This window comes from Protopterus annectens, chromosome 4.part1 (assembly GCF_019279795.1).
Source record: "Protopterus annectens isolate FY-2018-M chromosome 4.part1, PAN1.0, whole genome shotgun sequence".
In the NCBI taxonomy this organism is placed as follows: domain Eukaryota; kingdom Metazoa; phylum Chordata; order Ceratodontiformes; family Protopteridae; genus Protopterus; species Protopterus annectens.
The window spans coordinates 704259495-704285695 of record NC_056734.1 but is presented as its reverse complement, the minus strand read 5'-3'; the positions used below and the strand labels follow the sequence as shown (position 1 = coordinate 704285695).

Below are 26201 nucleotides of genomic sequence, written 5' to 3'. Positions count from 1 at the left end.
AGATTTCTGGTTTTGATCAATAGGAATTCTCTGAACCAAACAGTTGGCAAACCCTCTACAGGCCAAAATGTTCTGACTCTGTTCCTCACTGATATTGGTGCAACTTGTTCCACTCCCCTAGTCTGTCCTTCTGTAGGTAAGTTGAACCATAAACTTGTTGACATTTACTCTCAAAACCAGCATCACCCCTGCAACTAGTGGCACTGTATTTAAAGATTTCAGATGGGTGAACCTTATGTAGTTATTTGATGAAATCTCTAAATTTGCCCATGACATCACTGCTATTGATAATAGGATCTAATTCACATGATTGACTTTTCAAAATTAATATGGTTGATTCTATAGGATCGACATTTTGAAAAGTTGAAAAATGCAGTAACAATAGAAACTGTGATTTTGCAGGGAGCAAGCCCCTGTATACCCCACACCCCCTGCTAATTATGTATACCGACTCTGAGATCACACTACAGTGGGCAAAATAACAAATTCTCTGATCTACACTGTACTGCTATCTTAGCACAAACAGTTCTTCTTTTTAAAATGTCGATCATATATTTTTAACAATGTGAAATTCAGCACTTTGAAAACTTGATCATCAGTTACATTAAGGAGTTTTATGCTCACTTAGACAAATACATAGTTTAGAACCAGTTACAATGGGAAATTTAAAAACGCACCCACCGTGGTCAACTGATATAAATAAACTTTAAGGACCTTTTCTCTTGTTATAAATTGTACACTAAGGCAGAAACCTCCTCAGAATGAAGATAGTATAAAAAAATACCAAGAAAATTAATAGCAATATAAGAGCCAGTAAATAGAGATTAGCTTCTGAAGCAATAGATAACTTATTCTTCTTTATCTGTGTCAGAAAGGTCAGGAATAACATTCAGCATTACTCTGAACTTCTTCTTAATGGAACCCCCCGCTCCAATCCAAATGGCATCACAAATGTACTAGCAAGCAAGCAAACAAGTTGTCTACAAACTTCATCCAGAAAACACCCATTCCAACATCACTCATCGTAGATCCCTTATTCCCTATCATTACTAAAGAACATATTCTTAAGATGTTCTCTAAAACCAAAAACATTTCCACCATGGATCTTTATAACATGTCTGGGTGCTTATTAAACAGTGTTAAACAGCTCTTGCCAAACCTGTCCTAAATTGTTTAACCTAAGCCTAGCCACAAACTAGGTACTTTAATCCTGGCAGTGTTCTGGGGATGCCCCTCCACAAGGGTGGTCCTTCCACTAACCCTTCAGCCTTATGAGTCTAATCTGTAAATCTATGGAGTATATCATCCCAGGTTTAATTAATTATGGTATAAAAAATGTCATTAAGCTTGATCCACAAGAGTTTGGCTTTGTCAAAGGGACATGTCTGTATAAACCTTGTTAATTTCTTCCAGTAGTGGTCAAGCTGTTCGTATAGTGTATTATCCACTGGCCAAAGCATTTGATATTATACCTCATGCCAGAATCATAAGGAAAATATCATCCTTGTACATCCTTAAGTGGTAAGATGTCAGTTAGCTGAAAGACAGAACACAACATACTTTGTGTGATAGGTGCCTATTTAAGTATTGCTAAAGTAACCAATGTAGTATTCCAGAGGTCTGTGCTGAGCCCTCTTCTGTTTGGCATCCATGTATCTCATTTCAAAAATAACCTGGACCTCGGGTTAACCAAATTTGCAGATGACTGCAAACGGGGTATAATTGTTAAAACCCTTTCAGATAGCCGCACCTTAGTTAATACCTGGTATACAGAAAATGGACTTAAACTGAATACTAAAAAGTGTAGCCTCGCTTTTTACAAAAAACAGAATTTACAAAACATACAGTATAGGTAACACAGCCTTACAGAATGAAAAGCTAGTCAGGGACCTAGGCACATGGGACATTTCCCACTTGTTTGATCATCATGTGACCTCTGTTGTCAGGAAATCTTTCTACTTTGCGCAGCTAGTAGACAAAGGTATTTAATCTAAATCAAAAGTTGATGTCTCCCTAAATTCAGCACTGATCATACCCATTATGGTATATAACACTGCATCCAGTATGCATCTTGTATGACATCTTAACAAATTCTAAAAGCCCAAGAGGTTCCTAACAAAGAAAAAAAATTCTGGTCTTAATATTAGTTGTCAGGAGAGACTGAAAGCCCTGACCCTGTACTCTGAGCCTTATAAATTCATAAGGGGTGGTCTGTGATTTTCTTACCATGCAATTCGAGATCCGGTAGTCCTTGATGTTCACATCTCACGAAGACAAACAGCTCAGCTAATATTAGAACTAGACACTTGAACCTTCATTAATAGATAGAGAAAGAGATGGAGAGAGAAATTAATCACCCAGTACCTCCTTCTTCTCTGGAATTCGCTATCTCTGCAGGTTAAACAATTTAATTCTAGATTTTTCTTCATATAAACACTTGGATGACTGAATGGGTACTCTCAAATGTTTCTTGGGACTAAATGGCCTCCCCTTCCTTGAGTAAGGAGGTGTAAAGCCTGAGGGGTGGGTATTGGCAAAAGTGTATATTGTTATTAAGCTATAATTGCCTTGAAACTCCTACGAACCTGTATATTATTGATAGGCACATTTTTTTGCTTTCTGTTTTATGGCGTCATTAATGAAGACGCAATAGAGGGATAGGGCTATCTTCAGACAGATCAAATTGATTTCTACTGGTCATGCTTCATTTCATCAATTGAACATCACCTACCATTACTTTGTTTCAATCAACCAGTTTTCCAATTTGCAGTCCTCTCCTAGCATTTTCATTTCATTTGCAAGTTTTTCTGCTGTAAGAATTAAAACTGGACATTACCACCTAAAGAGTTAGACTTATGAAAATTTTGAATTTCGAGAGAAGAAAGATTAGAAGTAACAATTCATAATAAATTGCAGAGGAATTGAAAAGTACTCCCATAAATTAGAAATTTTGTTGTCTCGAAACTCCATTCAAATTTTCTGAGGTAGAATTTATGTAGTTTATACAGACATTGATCTTTCTTTCAGGCTGACATATTGCTATGTAGTACAGAATCTGACTAGAAATTATTTGAATTCTACTGTACATAGGCTATTAAAAATACAATTAGTGTTATGTGAAGAAAAAAAATTATGGCCAATTTCCCAAAATTATAAATTATTGCCAAAAGCGCAGTGGTAAACTTGTCTTTTTTTTTAAATTTTATTTTATTTTTTTATTTTAGACGAAGACGCCGATCCTCAAGTGAGTCTTCTTATGAATCTCGGAAGAGGCGCGGCAGTCGTAGCAGGTCACGTGACCGTGGTAGGTCATACAGATCAAGGCATTCACGGTCCAGAAGCAGGACTAGAAGGTACAAAAATGACCTTGTGATTTATTTATCCTTCTGAAATTTTAGTGTGAAGGCATTCCATGTTATGCCTGTTTTATTTTAAAATGTTTAGTGGAAGGCTTTTTGCACGATGCATGACCGCTCAGTTTTATGTCTGTATACTTTTGCACAGAAATTACATAAGCAGAACGATTTTATAGGTGCATTGTCATACAAATCTGAAAACACAAAAGAATTTAACCTTTTCCAAAAACGTGGTGTAATTGAGTTTATTTGCAAAGTGCACGTTAAGCATATTAATCAGGTCTGAGTCCAGTATCTCTATGGAAATTATAAGGCAACTTTTGTGGGCTGATAAGTAGGAAATGACTGACTTTCTCCAAGACACCCAAAAAAGCAATTATCTGAACTGGTATTGTTGTGCTTTCTTTTCTAGACTAGGTGTGTTATTATGTAACTGACATACTAGCTCACTGCTGTCTGACATTTTCATGAAGCAGTGTATATACCAAGTTGATTTCACTACATCTCTTGTCTTTTTTTTTTTTTTTTTTTTTTTTTTTTTTTTTTTTTGGAGGGGCCATAGATGTACAGAGTTGTCTTTTTAAGCCTTAGAAGGTGGACTGTGGGGTTACTTTCTAATCTACAACCTGTGCTGATTTTCTTATTGACTGAATCAGTATTTGATTCCTGGAGAATATGTTGAATGTAGGGAGATAAGATTTAAACTTACAGGAAGTATCACAAAGTCATCAGATTTAAAACAAACAAAAACAAATACTGACTGTTAACGGTCATTTAAGGAGGATTTTTTTCTTAATGCTGCTTCTGGGAAAATAAATCATCTGTGAGTTAGCCAAGCAGTTAATTTTGTTGTATCTTGTTATGGTTTTATGTGCAGATTACTCAATATCAGAAGCAATGAAGAGTTTAACAAAAGGATTGTTATTGCCATCTGTGTTAGCAAGAAAGTGGCAGTTGTTCATTTCAAACAAAAGCAAATAGTACATTTGGACCTTAACAGCACTGGTATGAATTGTCAGTTTATCGACTGGAACTGATGGTGACATTAAGAAAATGGCAGCTGGACTGGACCAACAGTAGCAAAGGGAAGGGTCCATGGAAAACCTAAACAGAAGGCTAGAGAGTATCAACAGGGAGATAGACTCCAGAATCTAATCAGTATTGCTAGTGTGCTACTGGCTCCTGGTCAGGCCACAACTTGAACACTTGATTCATTTCCCAGAAGTTAACAGAAAGAAGTACATCAGAGTACTGTTAGGAATGCAAAGGAAAGCCACCAAAAGTGTGTGAGAGTTGGGGGAGAAAATGACTAGATATTTCCTGAGCTATGGGCTCTTCTCACTAGAAATCAGAATATGCTGATGTTGCGAGATGTGAAACAGTATCTTGAACTAGGACAGGGGAAGAAATGGGCAAAAGCAGGAATTGTAGGAAAGAAAATTTCCCTGGATATACTGAAGTGCTTCATCAGCGAAGGGGTTTAGACCTGTGAAATGCAAAAGTGGAGACTTTTGTGGGGATGGAATCCATGTAGGACTTTGGTTGTGGCAGATGGACTTTTTGGAAGGTAAAAGCGGGATGGATGGGAGATGGAATGTTAAATTCACTTAAAAAGGCATTTTTAGGTAGGGCAATTCTCAACTTGAGCCATCAAACAAAGGCACTATATTAAAGCTTTAAGTGATAGTTGACCCTGTCTGTTGCTGGGTAGAGTGATTAAGCTGCAACCTTAAATAGTTAATTAGTTGTCTTTATGCATATAAAGACCTTGCTAACTTGGAAAACTGTGAGGAGTGTAAGAAAATTATGTAGAGAAGTTCCTAACAGGTGATTTTTAAGGAGCCATCTACCGTTTTGTCTATATTTCCCTATCTTTATTAAATTGGTGTTGTGTATGAGGGCGGTTTTCTTCCAGACTTATCTGATTGATGTTTTTTAGATTAAAAATATCTATTCATTTCTTTAGGTCTGTATTGAGAGAGTTCTCTGCATCACTTTATGATTCTGAGTTTTGTTATTGTTCCTACCTGGAGGATTTTATTTTTTATTTAGTTGTTTTGATTTGCCAAGTAATTGCATGGCCCAAGGGCCATTTTCTACCACTACCTGTACTAGGCATAAACAGTGTAACATAATGGTAGTAATAGAATGAATAATACAGAGCCAGGTGAAAGAAAAATTAGATTAGACAGCAAATTATCATTTAAAATTGGTTGCCATTTTTACTTAAAATTTATCATTATTTTGTAAAGGTTTCACACCTAAACGTAGGTTTTTGTGGGTAAACAACTGCTTGCAAACATGTTTACTGAATTAAGTTAATACATTTCTGGATTAAATGGGGATATGCATAGTGTTTAGTAGCTCCTTATTCACTATCTCAATAAGGCAGTACTTAAAGGAGTCTTTAAGATGAGTATTTTTCCTACATGCAGAATAACCTTTTTCTGTTATATTTTTTTGGAAGATGGTTCCTATTTGAAGGTACTGTTTTGCTGAATATTTTGTCTCCAGTAACGTCAGAAAATTTAATGCATACAAGGTGAACCTGTTCAGTTCAAGGGATAAGAACATTAATTGCAAGGGTGCACCTTGTTTTTTGCAGTAAGATAGTTTGCCTTTATGTAACACACTTTTAACTACATGGTGGCTTTGTCATTTTTATAGTTAGTATGTGGGTGAATGACAGGATTCCCACAGTACTCCTTAATACCTATGTAGGTGTAAACTTGTGAAATTTTATTTTTGTAAGGATCAGTTACGTTGAAGGTGGATGCTATCATTTACATTTTGGTTAGCACCAAACAATATGAAGACTAATTTAGTTATGTTGAGGGTTAGTTTGTTTCTTGTATACCACTGACAAATGGGTACAAAATCATTGTAGTTGCTCTTCTCTGTCACTGGAAGAAGCACCAGCTCTGTGTAGAATAAGGCCATCTACACTGGATGGAACTGCATATACTATAATAATTACAGAAGCTGACAAAGACCCCAACACTGAACCCTTTGTAGTGTTACAGATTAGTGTACCATTTTAAATGTTTTGTATGATCAATAGTTATTTAGCCACTCAAGTGCATTTGTGCTAAATTTTAATTATTTTGAGTTTTAGTAAGATCATTTTGTGATCCATGTTTTGAAATGCTCATTTTAGATAGATGAAAAATACTACCTGTAACACTGTATTTTTCCATATCTGAATATATTTCATCAGTTACCAGTGTAGTTTGCTATAAAGGTGGGTATGGCCTGCTCTGAATCCGCATTGGGAGTCAGTGAGCAGGCCATGTTTATTTGTATTTCAGTATTTAAGAGTGTAGGATTATTGTGGTACTTTTGTTAATGTACATAGATTGATGATGGAGAGAGCATCAAAATTATGTGGATTTTGTGAGGTAGAAGTCTTCAGTACAGGAATAATGAGGATCTGTTTTAATTGTTGTGGTACTATAACTGGTATAAAGGCTAGATTGTAGATATGAGTGAGGAAGTACAGATGAATGCAGCCATGTGAAAGAAGTGAGAGTGCAGTGGTTTAAGATTAGGGTAAGATGTTTTTCTTGCATGCTTAAAGAAGCTGTTCTGTAACTTTATCTGGTGAGATTGATTTAAAGTAGAATGCTGGCCTTAGAATGGTTTCACTAAGAGTACTTGCCAGTAGAGGAGTAAATTCAGTGTGGACATGTGGGCTTGTAATGAAGTTCATAAATTTCACCAAAAGTGACTGGTTGATGCAGTTAGATGCTTCGCATGAGGTAGAATTGCCAAAGCAGGCCACATCTCTAATGACCTAATACAACCTCTTTGGATATGAAGTCCTAGTTTCTTGTTTTGTTCAGAGGTCGGTTGAGTTTGCCTCCTTTGTTTCTAGTTTACGTTTTTGATGTAGGGTTATAAATTTTATAATGTCTGCATTTATTCCTGTCTTTGTTCCTTTGTTTAAATAGAGCTGTTAAGTTTGTATTTCTGCAAGGAGAACTCCTACCTTGAATCATTTTAATGGTGATTGTAAGTGATTTCTTGACTACTACATCTGACTATAAAGTGAAGAGATTATAGCACCTAATGGGCTTGTTTTCGTTCATACCCTGTAGTTCTACAAGGAACTCTGATCATTTTGTCTCAAGGAAGTGTCTACTTGAAATTATTTTTGGTGGCAGTCTAGTGGTTTTAAATGAGATAAGGTTGCTTATTGCCAAGTGGGTAGTCAGAGTATTGGGCTATCAATTGGTTTGTGAAAATCTTTTAGGAGTATTAGTTATGAGAAGTGCAAAGAATGGATGCCTGGTTTTGGCCAGACAAGTTAAAGTTTGGATGGGTATTAAATGAGTCAGCCAGTTATGTGAAAATAACATTAAACTTGTGTATCTACATTTTTTTAGGGTCTAGAATGTGTATGAAATCTTCTATTTTGATGAGGTTTCAACTGGGTGTTAGTTTTGGAATTACATTAATGACATTTAATAAGCTAGGGCAAGGTGAATGCAGGTGTGATGCCTACCACTGCTTCCAATATATATAATCCCCCACACTGGGCCAGTAATCAAGGAGCCTGAATCCTCACCATTGACACTGGAGAGGGACGTTCACTTTGAGTACAAATGGATACACACAGTATTTCCAGATGCAGAACTCTCTGCATCAATTGCAATTTCCCTTAAGAGCACACAGGGAACACACTAAGCCCAGGGACTATGTGTCTCTATATCTGTCTCCCTCCAGGTCTCCAATAAGACTCCTCCCGGGTACAGCTTTAGGGTTAGGTCCGTAGCCAAGTGTCCAAGCCAAGCCCTCCAGCATCCTCTCTCTAAACCTAGTGCTTCATGTCCCTGCCCCAAGTAGCTGACACACACGCTCTTTAAGATTTAATTTTCTCACAGACACACACACACCTGGGAAAGGCTGGCATAGATTTCCCACTCTACTAACTCTGCCCAGAACATAAGGCAGATTCACTGCCACTAATCGGTTAATATAAGGCTCTTGCAAAGGGTATCTAATTTTACTGTGTAATAATACTAATAGAAATGGTAGTAGTTCACCAAGACGGCTAGGCCTTCACAGTGCCACCATATAAATATAAGTACTCTCAAAGGTTAGATACTTTCTTCAAGGACCAGACACAATAAAAGTTTTAAATATATTTAATAATAAATACAGAACATGAAAATATTGAATATATCTTTACAGTAAACTACATAGTTCAAATCACAGAAAATACTGAAGTTGACACTGATGGACAGACTCATACAAATAAAGAAAAGCACTCTCTAAACTAAGCTTCACTATATTCCTGACTGAATCTAAGAGTATGTTATTGTACCTCAGTTAAGTTACTTACTACTGCTAGGCAAGATGCTGTGGGTGAGAGTCTTTCTAGTCAGGCTTACCAAACAGAATACTCTGTACTCTGAGATTTCTCTTTTTAATATCTAAAATATAATTTCCAAGAGGGCTGGCCGAATTACCTCTTCTGGTCACCTGACTCTAGGTTCTCACAGTATTCCCCTTTGAAGCTGAGAAAGGAATTTAGCACAGATGGCCACAATACACATCCACTGCAGTGCCTGGGGCCTCCCCTGTTTTCACTGAGCTAATGGACAAAGACTCTTTCCCAGACCCAGCATCTCCGGTCCTATTCAACACTGTGGGGTGCCATTTTAATGGTTTAACAGTTTATTTACATTTCCCTTATTTTTATTAACGTTAACCTTTGTTGTTCCAGTTAATACATATACATTTCTTTTCATTTCAGCAGGGTGCACTGTTGATACACTTTAGCATAAGCAAACCATACCAATGCATTTTCAGCACAAACATCTGTACAGATCAATTTGGTATACAAATGACGTACAGTTCTAATACATTGTAATACAAGCATCTTGTATAAATCAATTTGATGCTCAGAGGATATAATATTTTTTTTCAAAACTCCAGCTGGCTATGCTGGCACTTGCCCATATCATCACAGGGGGTGTGTAAGTTACTGCAATTCTGAGTTTAATTATGCTGATAATTGCATTTGGGTTAGGAGCCAAATAGAGGATTTTTTTATTTGGCAAAAGCTTTGTCAAACAAGAGAAATTGTATGCTTTTCATTACCTGTTATTAAAAAGTATTGTTTTACCTTCTGTGCATCTTCCTGATCTCTTGTTCCAGAGTAAGTAGAAATATGTTTGTTAATATTTAATGGCAAGTAGTTTAACTTAAAGTAAATTTCTTAGATACTTAGAATGTTCTATATATGTTGCAGGATTCAGACTTCAAGGCTATCCCAGCTGTTTTGATAACGTGGACTTAAGATAGAATAGGCTAATGCATTGTTTTAGTGTGAGAAAATTGTGTTGTGTTCATGTGCTGAGGTAAATTAACTGTTGTTGTTTGTCAAGGTAGTTTGCAGTGAATAAGCTTTGAACTGTAGCTGTTATGCTATGCTTAAGGTGATCTATGTTCAGTTTGTTGTGGAGGTATTAACTTGTGAAGGGCTGTTACGTATACCATTGATTGGAGGGTTAGAGTTGAAGTCACCAGCAGTGCTTAGCTTAAAACCGCAAAGCCAAGAAGAACTAAGCACTGTTTTCTGGGCTTTAGTATAGCCTCCATGTAGTACGGTGGATATTCTAGCCCTAGTTGTAAGCTGTTTTGTAGTGATACAAGGAGTGGCACATTGCAGGTCTGACCATAGTGGGGCTCAAAATTAAACTGTATAATTACCAGTACCTGAGGAATTTTGTTGTTTTATTAGGTTACTGACACTACTAACATCAGGGAAAGGAGATGTGGTGTAGCAAATATTCAAGATAGGGTGTTTAATGTATCAAGTATTTTATTTCTTCATTGTATAGTAGTGCAGTTTTGCTAAAGTAAGTTGAAATTAGTTGAACTAGAATAATATTTCTTAGATAACATTGGCAAGCTGTGTGAAAAGGATTTTAAAAAGTTTGCTTTTAGCTAAGAATTACTGCCTCATTAGATAGTGAAATTTATGTAGCTGTGTACTAGCTTAGTATGAAGGATAGAGAAGAGTGAATAGAAATGAAAAGTTATAAAAGCATGAGGAAAAGTATGATTAAGTTAGGCTTCATTTATATTTGTTGTGAACTTGATATACAAATTCTGTGGAATCTTGAGAATGAAGTTTATTTCAAGTTTGTCACTGCAGAAGTTAATAAGATTGTAATTCAGCTCATGCAAAGAATGTAAATTAGGAGGGCAGAAATGGGATCAACTTTCCTGCTGCAAAATCCTTGTACCAGATTAAGATGAAGTGAATAGAGATGAGATTGTGGAAAAAAAGATGTGAAGTTGTTCAATCTCACCGTTCATTCTTCACTGATGGGTTCGGAGCCGATCCCTCGGTTCCGACACGGCCGTTAGCAAGCTCAAGGTTTTCCAGTTGCTCAAGACCCAGCCCCTTATCCCATAATGCACTGCTGGAATTACCTCAGATCTAGTTTGCCGCAGCACTGATCTCGGTGGTTCCAGCTTGCTCGAGCCTAAATCTTCATAGATTATTCAAAAAAATCTCAATTTTTTTGTCTTTTCTTCTATTAGATTATATAGCCCCCCTTCCCTGTTAATGCTATATTTGGTGTGTTTTTTCATACTGGCCTCGTGTTGGCCTACTTCTAGTAGTACTGTGCATTGGTAGTTGGATTAGAGTTTTAGTGTTAGTTTGAATGCTTAATACTAGTTAGCTAATTTTGGCTCCCTTTTCTTTTGGGCCATTGTTTCAGTGTTTATTGGTGGTTGTGTTCCTATCACTACTAGCTAGCCTTTGGCTTTATTATTGTGGATAGTGGATGCTCGTGTTTCACTGTTGCAGTCATTACATTTGGGTAATTTGCTGGCAGGTTGCCCTCAGTCGGCCTGAATATCAAAGTCTTGGGTCCTGTGTCGGTTGCTGTCTCCTCTTCCATGACGTCAGGTCGTCAGGGGTATAAAACATGCAGCTGACGCCATTTTATTCAGTCTTTCTTGCCGTGCAGTGGCTGAAGCAGAAGCAGTTCGCAAGAGCCGGTCGGCCGACTCATGAAATTTTCACATTCGAGTTTTAGAACCGAAGTCTTCAATTAAAGCTAAGTACCCCGTTGGGGAAACTTTTTCTTGTTCCTTACCGATGTCAGTAAAAGTTAATAATTGCATTACTTGTGGGAAGCAAATACCTCATAAGGATTTTCATTTGTATTGTATTCCTTGCCTAGGCCCAGATCATAACGTGCCTTGCTGTCGGTTTTGTGCTATATTTAACCAACGCCCTATTAAGCATCGGTATATTTTTGCTTCAAAATATTTTGGATCCAGATTTAATTACCCTGAAATGTCATCGGATAGCAATCTGACTACCAGAGTTCACAAAAAACGCAAAGAAAATGACAGACTCAGATCGTCAAGGTCCAAAACCGACGACGAAACTTCTCCTAAGCCAGTCGCCGGTTCACCGGTACTCAGTGAGGCACTTTTGCAGCCCCTGATACCTGCTACTGTTGAGTCGCAGGCCTCTACCATGACCCATGCTGAGTCCGGTATGCCGCGAGATTCTCAGAGTATTGTACCTGCGGATGTCTCTCCCTCAGATGGGTCCGGAGCCGCTGAGCAGGCACCGGCTTCTGAGGTTGTTTTCAGGCCTCAACATTTCTATATAAAACCGACGCCAGCTTCAAAAACAAAGACAAAAAAACTTCTAAGTCTAAAATCCGATACATGAGCCACATGCTCAGGCCCCTATGCCTAAAAAACAGATGATCAAAAATGTCTGAGGACTTGCTTTGATCAGGGGTTCCCAACACCCCCCCCCCTTTCTAAGAGGCCTAGGCAAGACACTGATTATGAATCTTCAGATCAGGTTTCTATTTCTTCTGATTCCACTGCTGAACAGGAATTTTCTATACCACCCTATGAGGATTCAGATGCAGAAGAGTCCATTCTATCTGCATCTCCTCCTGAGGATTATTCTTTTGGAAAAACCTTGCATACTTTAAGGGACCATTTTCATTGGGAGAGTCAGGATTTCTCTGAATCAAAAATTTAAAATTAGGGATTTTCTTCTTCTTCCTCAACATAGGCCTTTGGCTATACCTCCTGTATTAGACATTGTTGATGTATTTTCTGAATCAAGCATGGCTCCTGATTCCCTACCTCCAGCTCCTAGTAAGCCAGACAGATATTACAGGGTTCCTGACTCCCACAAATTCTTATTCAAAAATCCTGCTGCTGATCCTGAAACTGTCTCACAGGGTCCCAAAGGTGTAAAGGCCTCTACAGCCAAAAAATCCTACCCCCTCTGATAGAGATTCCAGGGGGCTGGATAGATGGGGAAATAAGGTTTATACGCCTGCAACCTTGGCAATTAGGGCCTTAAACTGCCAGTTTCATATGCTTAAATATCAACAGCATGTTATGGGCGTATTGAAACAGAAAATTATGTTGATTTATGATTGTGTGGAAAATAAAGCATTACAGGGATTATTGCATGCAGCAGAACAGGTTGGAAAGCATAGTTGGCAATGTGGTTTTTATTCCTTGGATGCCTCTTGCAGGGCCGCAGTTACTGGATCTGTGATTAGAAGGCATACCTGGCTCAAGGAGCAAAATCTGCCTCATCATGTTAAGGCTAAATTGTTGGATGCACCTTTACAGCATGATACTTTGTTTGGTAATAAGGCAGAAGAGGTTTTAAAGAAAGTGGAAGACGAAGCTAAATCTATGCAAACTGTAAAAGATTTTTTACAAGTGCAGCCGCCCAGATTCAGTAGGCACTGGCCTACTAAAAATTGGTCCTTTCCTGTGTCCAACAGAGCCTCACAAGGCAAATCCAGGCACTCAAAAGGCTCTAGATACCAATCACAGGGTTCTTACAGGTCAAATAAATGGGGTGCCTCTACCTCCAAATCAGGAGGAAACAAAGCACAACCCCTACAGTAAGCAGTCTCAATGACTTCCCTCTACCATTACCAAACACTTATCTTTTGGCAGCCCCACTGGGGGGGAAATTAGCACTTCATGCTCAAAATTGGCAGTTAATTACCCAGGACAAGTGGGCATTAAACATAGTATTCCAGGGGTACAGATTTCATTTCCATACTTTGCCATTTCCAAACGGTTGGCCAGATCTGCCACAAAATCAATGGGCAGAGGCTCTGAAACAAGTGACGTCCGTCATGGATATGGGGGCCATTCAGCCAGTACCAGAACAGGAAAAAGGACAAGAGTTTCATTTAAAACTGTTCCTGGTACCTAGAAAAGACCATGACTGGCATCCAATACTGGACTTCGATTTTGAATACGTTCTTGGACATCCCAAAATTCAAAATGCTGACTTTGCAACAGCTACTGCCCATGCTGGGCAAGAACGCTTGGTTAGTGACTCTAGACTTAAAAGAGGCATACCTGCATATCCCAATAAGGGAATCTTGCAGAAGATACATCCACTTCAAGGCAAGTTTTATGCATTACCAATTCTCTGCACTGCCCTTTGGCTTATCTACTGTGCCCAGGGTCTTTACAAAGTGCCTGGCACCAGTAAGTTGCATTTTGCAGACAGAGAAGCATACAAATCTATCCTTACTTGGACTGTCTTATTCAAGCAGAAAACAAGGACATTCTTCTTCAACATCTGGTGTTTGTAAAAAGGCTTCTAACATGCCTAGGGTACACGATAAATGAAAAGAAATCACAACTGGTACCCTCTCAAAAAATTACATTCCTGGGTACAAGCTTGAATTCAACTGCCCAGATGTCTGCAAGACAAGTTCTGCAGGCTTTGGGGTTCATGGCATCCTGCATTCTACTAATTCCATATGCAAGACTGCATATGAGGAAACTTCAATGGTACCTAAAAAGTTTATGGAGTCAACATTGTCACAGTCTGGAAACAATAATTCCTCTCATTCCCTGCCTACAACAGGAGTTTCTTTGGTGGGCAGAGACATGTCACCAAAACAGGGTTCTGTCATTCACTCTACCCCTTGCCACCCAAACCCCAACTACATACGCATCAGACTATGCTTGTGGGGGCCCACCTGGCTGGGAGATGCATTCAGGGTATATGGAGCCCAAAACAAATGTATCTGCATATCAACCAGAAAGAGATGCTAGCGGTTTAGAATGCCCTGACAGCCTTCAAGGACTTACTTCATCCAGGACAACTACTGATAGACGTACAACACCACAGTTATGTGGTACATAAACAAGCAGGGGGGTACACATTCCTTTCCCCTTTGCAGACTAGCCATGGCATTGTGAGACACAGCCTTGACTTACCAAGTACATCTTCAAGCTCAATTCCTGCCAGGAAAACAGAATAACTCTGGCAGACGACCTAAGCAGAAATATTATGGACCCTCACGAGTGGAAACTGGATCCACAAGTCTTAAGCATGATAACACAGAAATGGGGAAGCCCAGGCATAGATTTATTTGCCTCTCCCCACAATCACCTACTGGACAAGTTCTGCACAAGGACTTATCACAGACAAGCATGGAAAGTGGATGCCCTATCCTTCAGTTGGAAAAACCTATCATTCTACACCTTTCCTCCTCTGCTTCTTCTCCCCAAGGTTTTGCTAAAGGTCAGACAGGAAAAAACAAAAACGATCCTAATTGCCCCGGACTGGCCTCGCCAGCACTGGTACCCAATTCTAAGGAATATGTCTCAACTCCCTCCTTGGTACTTGCTTCAAATACCTCATCTACTGTCTCAGCAGAGCAATCAAATTCTGCACACTCAGCTCCAAGCTTTCAACCTGGCAGCATGGCTGATCATGTAATTATTCAAACAACACCTCTCAGTAAATCTGTGATGGATGTCATTTTGGAAGCCAGAAGGCCTAGTACTAGAAAATCTTATGCTGATAAATGGAAGAGATTATGTGCTTGGAACCAAGCACAAGGAACGGACATAACAAAACCAAATATTCCTCAGATTTTACAATACTTGACTGAGATGCTTGACAAGGGCCTATCTTTTTCTTAAATAAAAATCCATGCCTCTGCCATCTCGGCTCATTACAACATGGATCCTCCCATCTTTTCTCATCCTTTGCTAAAACAGTATCTTAGAGGGGACAAAAATTTAAGGCCTCCCAGAAGATCACCAACTCCTGCATGGGACCTCAGTTTTCTGCTGGAAAAACTCAACCTTACCTCCTTTTGTGAACCAGCAGCTACTGCGGGTATAAAGTTTTTATCTTGGAAAACAGCTTCCTTTTGGCAATCACTTTAGCAAGAAGGGTTTCAGAACTACAGGCTCTCATGGCTGTGGAGCCTTTTATTACATTTTACCCAGACAGAGTGTCCCTCAGGATCAGTCCTTCATTTATGCCTAAGGTGGTATCCAGTGCGGCTCTTAACCAAACTATTCACCTGCCAACATTTTACCCAAATCCGCAGAACAAGGGGGAGCGGATTCTGCATTCATTGGACATACACAAACAACTAAGATTCTACACAAATCTCTAAGAAAAACTGAGCAATTACTGGTGGCATTTGCTGCAGGATCAGAGGGAAAGGCTATATCAAAGCAGACTATTTCTAAGCGGTTAAGCCACTGCATTCACTTCTGCTACTTCCATCATGATAAACCAGTGCCCAAGGGAATTGGGTCACATTCCACCAGGGCTGCCTCTACCTCAGCAGCCTTTCTCAGAGGAGTTCCAGCCAAAGACATTTTAGAAGCTGCTACTTGGAGCTCTGTTCATACTTTTACAAAGCATTATCATTTGCCTTTCTTCTTCTAAGGCCAGGGCAGGCTTTGCCACTGCAGTTCTACAGGGCCTTATAGCCGCCCCTAATGCTATTTAGTTCCATCCTCCCATCCATAACTTTGGGATTCTACCCAACTGTAATGACTGCAACAGTGAAAAATGAACATAGTACAGTTGTGTACACTTGCCATAAATGTAGATGTTCAAGTGTATTTACTGTTGCAGTCCGGGTTACCCACCCGCCATCCCCCTTTTTCTTCTAGAACCTCTCTTTCCTTCACTATATTCTAAAGCCTTTGTGGTGTATTTGCTTTTAGATGAAGGTAAAGTTTATGTTGCTAAAGTGCATTTATATATATATATATATATATATATATATATATATATATATTTATTTTTATATACGTATTTTCGCTCCCCATTTGGGGGACACCTGACATCTGGGGCAAGAAAAACTGAATAAAATGGCGCCGGCTGGATGTTTTATACCCCTGACGACCTGACGTCATGGAAGAGGAGACAGCAACCGACGCAGGACCCAAGACTTTGATATTCAGGCCGACTGAGGGCAACCTGCAGGCAGATTACCCAAATGTAATGACTGCAACAGTGAATACACTCGAACATCTACATTTATGGTAAGTGTACACAACTGTACTTTTTGGTTATTGGACATGTTTGAGGAAAAACAAAAGCATCCTAAGTCTGGGTTCAAAAAATGCCCAGACTGCGGACAAAAGATGTCCATTACTGATACTCATGTGCAATGTGTATACTGTCTAGGAGGTCTTCACTTGCAAGAGTCATGCAGCATATGTCACTCCTTTTCTCCAGGGTTACATTAGAAAGGAAGAGGAAATTGGTGGACAGGGGTTTACTAAAACACCCTTTTGTCGAGGCGTTGAGTGACCAAGATGGGGCCAGTAAGTCCTCTCGTTCTTCCCAGTCCTCAGGAGACTCAAAAGCCACAAAAAAATCTAAGAAAAGTGAGGATGTTGGGTTATCGGCTCCACAGTTCTCGGAGCTGAGCTGAGTGTCCCTTCTACTCGGATCAGGTCCACTGTTCTGGAGCCGAGGTCAGAGTTGCCATCGTCTCCTGTTCTCCAATCTGCACCGTCTAGGTCCTCTGTTAGTCTTTCTGATCTGGACATGGACCGACTGGTACAGAGGCTGTTAAGGGCACCAGGCCTAGCTAAATTGCTGTCAGCTCCGACCCTAGCATCGGAACCGAAGACCATTACCCCGGAATTGACTGCTCCTCCTCAGAGTCGTACTGGGCTTTTGGAGCCGTTGGAGGCTGACCTGATAATCGAAGAGCCCTTGGAACAGACACCTGCCCCAGTGTTGTCTGTTTCATCTGCTCGGACATCCTCGGCGCCTACCGGGGACTCTAGGAGCCGACATTCTCCTGTCGGGTATGGGAAGGGTAGTTGCACCGACTCTTCCTCTCGGGGCTTCGGCTTGGATGAGCGCGGTTCCTACCTCGGGCTCGGAGCCCACGGCCTCGGTGCGGGAGGGGCTTGAGGTTCCTTCGGGTCCTTCGACTTCTTCCCATCGGAGCCGTGATACCTTTGAAAGCCATGAGGCGAGTATTGTCTCCTAAGACTTCCTCGACATCAGGATTGGTTTCTTCTTCTCCTAAGGCACCTATGTCCACTTCTGTTTTCATCGGCTCCAAGCGTAGAGACCCTGAGCCTCAGGTAGCCCCACTGGGCACTCCCTGCTCTTCTGAGACTTCCCCAGTCGTTCCCGCTCAGGAGGTTCCCAGAAAGTGTTTGTGCAAGAGGAGGCACCTGGACTCCCCACAGGAGTCTTTGACATCTGACACTGACTTAGATGAGTCAGAAGGGTCCCCCCGATCCCCATCTGAGGATATCTCCTTTGCAGAGATACTTGAGATCCTTAGGCAGAGGGGTGATTGGCATTCTAAAAACCCTACTGAGGATGAGTCAGTTCTCCTGAAGGCTTTCTGTTCTCAACCTTCCACCTCTTGGGTGTCTTTGCACTATGATGAGCTTATGGACCTGGTCTTTTGTAGGGCGTGGGAGTCACCGGAATCTATGGAACCTGTCCCTAGGCCTAACAAGTTAATTTCTGCCCCAGTAGATAAGTCCTTTTTGACCAAAGGAGTCCCTGTTGATGCCATGGTGGTGGTGGCAGCCACCAAAAAGGAAATGTCTGAGACATCCTCGTCTATCCATCCTCCTAACAGAGAGTATAGGATTATGGATATTTATGGGAAATGCATGTTTAGTTCATCATCTTTCGCACTTAGATCACTGAACTGTTTGACCCATTTTACCAGACTGCAGAGAGATCTCCTTAAGGAGTTAGATGATACTCTTCAGGGTACGGTAGCTGCAGGTGCTTCCGACAAAGTTGCCACCCAGCTTGCTACCCTAAATTCAATTGTAAACTCATCCATGCGTCTCATATCGTATGCAGCTGATGGCATGAGTAGGGAGGCAGGTACAGGAGTTGCCCTTCATAGACGCTCCTGGATGTGCCTCTGTTCCTTCGCGGAGCCTTTCAAGTCTTCATTTGTGAATACCCCGTTTGACGGCTCATTTTTCTTTGGGCCTAACGTAAAGGAAACATTGACCAGGTGTGAGCAAGAGGGAAAGACTCTGTCTGTTGTAGGAGTCCATTTTTCCACCCAAGTGCCAAAGGGGAGGGAAGATGTGGTTTCAAAAAGCCCAAGGAGCCTTTCAGGACACACATGGTGAAACCCCCTCTAGGGGCAGAGGAGGGGGTTATAATGGAAGACGCCACCCTTGCGGCAGAGGGGGTCCACAACAGCAGGGTGACAGAGATCATTTCTCTGGTCAGCCCTACCAGCGCTCCTGAGAGGAGGCCCGACTGTCCTGCTCTGGAGGCAGTCGGGGGTCACTTTTCTTTCTACCCAGAAGCATGGCTGGACATAACAAAAGACAGATAGGTACAAATTATCATTTCCAGAGGGTACTTCATACCATTCTCCTCTCCTCCCACTTACATCAGGAGAGTCCCGGTCATTCCACCCAGTCATAGGGAACAAGCAACTATAGAGGTCCACAAGTTGCTAGAAAAAAGTCATCCAGCCAGCCCCAGCAGACCAAACAGGATTTGGAACTTACTCAAGATTCTTTTTGGTTCCAAAGAAAACAGGGGACTGGAGACCAATTTTGGACCTCAGCAGACTCAACCAATTTGTCAAGAAAGAGAAGTTCCGGATGGTCACGCTTCAGTCCATACTTCCCTTTTTAGGGAAAGACAATTGGATGTGCTCAATCGATCTCAAGGATGCGTACTACCACATAAAGATGGCCAGGCCATCCAGAGATTATCTGCATTTCTGGCTGGGAGCCAATTACTATCAATTCTGAGCCCTGCCCTTTGGTCTCACTACAGCCCCCAGTGCGTTCACCAAATGTATGGCAGTGATTATGGCTCACTTGAGGCGTTTAAGATTCCAAGTGTTTCCGTACCTGGACGATTGGCTCCTTACCTCCACTACCAGGCATCAACTGATTCAGGCAAGAGAATCCACTTTGACACACTGCAACCACTTAGGCATTACTGTCAACGTAGAAAAGTCTGCCTTGTCGCCATCGCAGCATGTCGTCTTTATCGGGGCAGAGTTAGACACTTCAACCACCACTCTGCATCTTCCTTTCGAGAGAGTATCACTTCTTCGCCAGCATGTCAGCTCACTGGTTTCAAAAGACAGAGCTCCAGCAGCACAGGTCTTAAAAGTACTGGGTCTGATGGTAGCAGCAATCTTAGCCATACCATTAGCAAGGATGCATATGCGGATTCTTCAATGGCTACTGTTCACTCAATGGTCTTATCAGGAACTTTCAGTGAAGCATATGATTGTGATAACTTATTTTTGCAAGAGTGACCTTCAGTGGTGATTGACATTGTTTCATGTCACAGTAGGACGTCCATTTGTACTACCCCCGCCGATAGCCACTGTGACCACAGATGCTTCCCTGATAGGGTTGGGGGGGGCATTTTCAGGGAAAGACTGCCCAAGGCACATGGACGGATCAATCACATCTGCATACCAGTGTTCTAGAGATGAGAGCAGTACTTTCAGGACTCTCTTCCTCTAGGGACAATTGCAATTCAGACAGACAGCATGTCAGGGGTCTGGTATTTGAACAGACAGGGCGGGACCAGGTCTTACCCTCTTTGCCGAGAACCCCTCAGAGTTTGGCAGTGGGCTGTGTCATGCCAGTACTTTCTGTTGGCAAAGCACATCCCGGGGAGATCCAACATGATAGCAAACTGAGCAGGGCAATTTTGTTGCCACACGAGTGGTCCCGCAATCAGGTCATTTCGGACAGGATTTTCCGCAAATGGGGACAGCCTTGCTGCAACCTTTTTGCCAGTCACATCAACACCAAATGCAGAAGCTACTTTGCCCTGATTCCCCCTCCGGGACAACCCCTGAGAGACGCACTCGTACACGATTGCCCCCTGGGTCTCCTATATGCATTTCCTCCAATCCCGCTAATACCAAGATTTTTACAGAAAGCAAAGTCGCTGGGAAGGACCATCATTCTTATAGCCCCCCACTGGTCTCGGCAGATTTAATTCCCATTTCTTTATCATCATCTCTTGGAGGATCCATGGATTCTGGATCCAGTTCCGGACCTTCTGACACATTCGTCAGGGGATCTCCACCCTTTATTGCAGTCCCTGAAGCTGACAGTTTGGTTGCTCCAGTTCCCCACATAGCCAGGCTTCACAACTTTCTTATGACATGAGGCAAATCCTTTTGTCTTCTCACAAACCTTCCACCAGGAGATTATATCGTAGTAAGTGGAAAAGATTTTCCATTTGGGCTTCCAAACAGAACATTGATCCTTTTCACACTCCCTTGACATCTATATTGGAATTCTTAACTGTTAACTTTAATGAAGGAGTGGCAGCAACTACAATTCGGGTCCAGTTAGCTTCCATATCTAATTTCCATCTTGGAGTAGAAGGACTAAATGTTATGGCCCACAAGTTGTCCAAGGCTTTTCTTAAAGGGACCTTTTACATGAGGCCTCCAATAAAAACTCCTTATTCCCCCTGGAATTGGAATTTCATGCTATCTCGCATAATTCTTCCCCCTTTTGAACCTGCATCATCTTGTGATCTCAAATATTTGTCGTGGAAAACCATTTTTCTAGTGGCCATTACTTATGCCCTCAGTGTCAGAGCTTCAAGCCTTGTCTATCACACCTCCTTATATGATTTTTCATGCTGATAGAGTATCTCTCAGGACAAATCCTTCCTTTTTACCTAAAGTTTATTCTGAGTCTAATATCAATCAAGTCATTGAATTGCCAGTCTTCTTTCTTCCCCAACCACTCCAACAAGCTAGAGTATATGCTGCACAAACTAGACGTTCATAGACAGCTCAGAAATTATTTGGATAGGACAAAAGATTTTAAAAAATCAGACCAACTATTGTTTCCCTTTCTGAAGCCATGAAAGGTAGACCGGTGGCTAAAACAACCCTTTCTAAGTGGCTATCTGATTGTATCACCTGTGTGTATTCAGCAGCTAATATGCCCTTACTACACAGAATTAAAGCTCATTCAACCAGAGCAGTTTCTACATCCTCTGCATTTCAAGCCAAGTTGCCCATTGACAACATCTGTGCTGCATCCACTTGGTCTAAGCCTCATACCTTTATCACTCATTACAAGGTGGATAAGGCCTTCAGGGACAGGGCTTCCTTTGGTTCTATGGTCCTGAAGAATATACTCCCGTGGGCCACCCAAGATTAAAGGTGCTAGGGACGCTACTCATCAGTGAAGAATGAACGGTGAGATTGAACAACTTCACATTAAGAAGTTATGTACCCACCATAACGTTCCATGTGAGTTGTTCCATCTCTGCTTCATTCTCACATCCCTCCCTCCATCCCCCATCTGGCTGACAGTTGACCTAGACATTGGTAATTCAGTTCCTTCCTTTATCCCTCTCTTAGGAGAGTAGTCCTTTTACAAGGATATGGTATACGCAGTAAACAAGATCTGAGGTAATTCCTGCAGTGCATTATGGGATAAGGGGCTGGGTCTCGAGCAACTGGAAAACCTTGAGCTTGCTAACGGCCGTGTCTGAGCCGAGGGATCAGCTCCGAACCCATCAGTGAAGAATGAAGGCGAGATGGAACAACTCACATGGAACATTATGGTGAGTACATAACTTCTTATTTCAGTAAGTGGACTAGGTTCTCAATATGGGCCAAAGAACAAAACATGGATCCTTTCTCTATGCCTATTCAAAGGATCCTAGAATATCTCACTACCCTGTTACATGCTGGAGCTTCAGCATTGACTATTACAGTGCATCTAGCAGCTGTCGGGAAATTTTCACAATGGAATCGACAATTCATCAGTTATGTCACACCGAGTGTGCAAAACCCTTATGAAAGGAGTATTGCATATTAAACCTCCTGTCAGGCCCCCTACAGAACCTTGGGACTTGATGTTGGTGCTTTAGTCATTAACAAGTCCTCTTTTCGAGCCTTCTGATTCATGCAATATGAAATTTTTGTCCTGGAAAACCCTACTCCTAATAGCCCTTACCTCAGCAAGAAGAGTTTCTGAGTTGCAGGCCTTGAGTGTCAAGAGATTTTCCACAAGGATTGAATTTCTCTCCGTACTAATCCCTCCTTTTTGCCCAAGGTTATTTTTGTTTTTTCCATCAACCAATCTACCCGTTTTCTTTCCCCATCATTAAAATAAAGGGGAGTACCTTCTACATACCCTTGATGTTCATAGGCAACTTCATTTTTACTTGGACAGAACAAAGTCTCTTAGGAAGATAGATCAATTGTTTGTAGCATTTGCAGGACCCAGGCTGGGTAAGCCTGTGTCCAAAATGACCTTATCTTCTTGGCTCAGAAATGCTATTATTTTCATTTACCAACAAAACAAAATGTTCTTGCCTTCTAAAGTAAAGGCTCATTCAACTAGATCGATAGCAACCTCAGTGGCTTTTCATTCCAGAGCCTCTATGGGCGATATCTGTGCAGCAGCCACATGTGCATGTCCAAATACCTTTATCACTCATTACAAATTGGATTTGGCCCCCAGGGGAAGAGCATCCTTTGGTTCTATGGTGCTCAGGAATATCCTTCCTTAGGGCCACCCAGGACTAGAAGTAGCTGGGGACTCTGTCCTTATAATAAGGAATGAATGAAGATTTACAACATCAGATAAAGAAGTTATGTCTTACCATAACGTTCTATCTGTGTTGTACATCTTCATTCATTCATTAATTCCCGCCCTCCTTCCCCATGCCTAGACTCCTGGTGGACTTTGGATTACCTTATTGCTTAGGGTATCTGCTCAGACAGAGCCTCCTTCTATTATTATTAACATCCTTATGGTATAAGGGTAGGCAAACTTGATCTGAAGAGGCTATGAGAGGGGCATTGTGGGTAGGGCTTAGCTGAGAAGTTTTGGCTGGCGCGAGCTTGGTAACGACCATGTCAGTTCTCAGGATGGAACCAAAGTCCTAACAGTAATGAATGAATGAAGATCCACAACACAGGTGGAACGTTATGGTAAGACATAATTTCTTTTTCACCCCCACATGGAAATTAGAAATAGCTGCCAGTTGGACTTCAGCTGTAGAGGAACTGGCACCCTTATGAAAAATACTCACCAGAAAATCTGAGACTGCCGAAAGAGGTGCAGTAAAGAGATCCAAGGTCTGCTGAGTGGCCCATATGAAGAAACTTTTCCATTTACTATGCTACACCTTTCTGGTAGAAGATTTGTGAGCGGCTACCAAAATGGACTTAAAAGAGATGACAATCCGGGAGTCCTAATGATCATGGGAACCGGAGCAGCCAAGCCGTGAGCTTCAGATTGTCCAGATCTGGGTGAGGGATCCCTGAAGGACTTTGGATTACCTTATTGCTTAGGGTATCTGCTCAGACAGAGCCTCCTTCTATTATTATTAACATCCTTATGGTATAAGGGTAGGCAAACTTGATCTGAAGAGGCTATGAGAGGGGCATTGTGGGTAGGGCTTAGCTGAGAAGTTTTGGCTGGCGCGAGCTTGGTAACGACCATGTCAGTTCTCAGGATGGAACCAAAGTCCTAACAGTAATGAATGAATGAAGATCCACAACACAGGTGGAACGTTATGGTAAGACATAATTTCTTTTTCACCCCCACATGGAAATTAGAAATAGCTGCCAGTTGGACTTCAGCTGTAGAGGAACTGGCACCCTTATGAAAAATACTCACCAGAAAATCTGAGACTGCCGAAAGAGGTGCAGTAAAGAGATCCAAGGTCTGCTGAGTGGCCCATATGAAGAAACTTTTCCATTTACTATGCTACACCTTTCTGGTAGAAGATTTGTGAGCGGCTACCAAAATGGACTTAAAAGAGATGACAATCCGGGAGTCCTAATGATCATGGGAACCGGAGCAGCCAAGCCGTGAGCTTCAGATTGTCCAGATCTGGGTGAGGGATCCCTGAAGGATGAAAAAGAAGATTTGGAACTGGATCCAACATCCATGGAGGAACTACCAGATGAGACACAGTATGGGAAACCAAACCTGGTGAGGCCAGAATGGGGCAATGAGGATCACAGAGCTCCCCAGCCTTCAAGCTTTCTGAAGTAACTTTGATGTGAGAGGAAGCAGAGGAGAAGCATAAAGGATACCGTGAGGCCAAACATGAACCAGTGCGTCTCTTGGGCTTCTCCCTGCGGGGTGGGGGGTTTAGAGCGAAAAACTTGCTGCATTTCTTATTGGAAGGAGATGTGAAGAGATCGCAGCAAGGACGAACCCACCTTAGAAAGATCTGTTCTGCTACGGAAGGATTCAGAAACCACTCTAAGGCATCAGGATAAATCTGCTGAGCCTGTCCTCTAGAATGTTGGACTGCCCCAGAATGTGCGTTGCTACTAGAAAGCGGCCGGTAGAGATCGCCCATTGTCCCACTCTCATGGCTTCTCGACGGAGGGGATAAGATCTGGTTCCCCCCTTGTTTGTTGATGTACCAGACCATTGACATATTGTCGGTCTGAATAGCAGTTGTCCCCTAGAGGAAGATGAGCATGAAATGGCTGCAATGCCAGAAGAACTGCTCTCATCTGTAGTACGTTGATATGCAAACTGGTCTTGGATGGGGCCCAAGTGCCTTGGACTGTCCTTCTCGAGCAATGCCCCCTACCCTAGCTAGGAGGCGTCCGTGGTCACAGTGGTTTTGGGAAAGGCAGTGTGAAAGCGTCCCTTGAGGAGATCCTGGGATTGAGTCCACCACCAAAGGGAGTCCTTGTATACTCTTGAGATTCTCCCAGTAAAGGACAGAGGAAGATCGAACAGAGACCACTGGACTGCAAGCGTCCACTTAAGAACTCTCATATGAAGATGAACCATTGGGAGGAGATTGATCGTGGCCACCATGGAGCCCAGTGCCCTTAGGACTGCTTCGGCTGTTGGTACTTGTGCATGAAGAATGTGCAACACATGTAATCTTAGATTGCATATCTTGTCTGAAGTGAGGAAAATCCTTGTTTGAATAGTGTCCAGCCGAGCCCCAATAAAATCTAGGATCTGCACCAGGGCCAGTGAAGTTTTGTTCAGATTGATGGTGATGCACAGTTTGTTCACTAGCCGAATGAAGTAATCCCTGGTTTGGCAGAGTAGATGCTCTGAAGGGGTAGCAAAGAGCCAATCATCCAGGTAAGGAAAGACCTGAATAGCCAGAAGCCTCAGGTGAGCCGCTACAAACGCCATCACCTTGGTAAACACTCTGCGGGCTGTGGTGATACCAAAGGGAACGACTCTGAACTGATAACGATTGACTCCCAGCCAGAAGTGAAGAAACCTCCGGGAGCACTTGTCCATCTTGATGTGACAGTACACATCCTGGAGATCAATTGAGCACATCCAGTCTTTGGCCTTCAGAAAAGGCAGGATAGATTGAAGAGCGACCATTAGGAACTTCGCCTTGGCTGCTGACAGGCTCAGTGTGAACAGATCCAAAATTGGTCTGAGGTCCTCAGTTTTCTTTGGCACCAAAAAGAACCTGGAATAAACGTCGAATCCAGACTGATCTAGGGGAACTGGGAACTGGTTGGATGACTCGTTTCTTCAGCAGCTTTCTTATTTGTAACGCTGCTTCCTCCC

At 41.8% G+C, this 26201-nt stretch overlaps 1 protein-coding gene across 1 annotated transcript in view; it reads left to right on the top strand.

Annotated features, from left to right (window-relative positions):
- Positions 1 to 26201, top strand: part of RSRC1 (arginine and serine rich coiled-coil 1) — a 3250950-nt gene that overhangs the window by 375615 nt on the left and 2849134 nt on the right. Inside the window, exon 3 of the mRNA XM_044070481.1 lies at positions 3225 to 3353. Coding sequence (XP_043926416.1) covers positions 3225 to 3353 — 129 coding nt within the window. The remainder of the gene's footprint in view (positions 1 to 3224; positions 3354 to 26201) is intronic.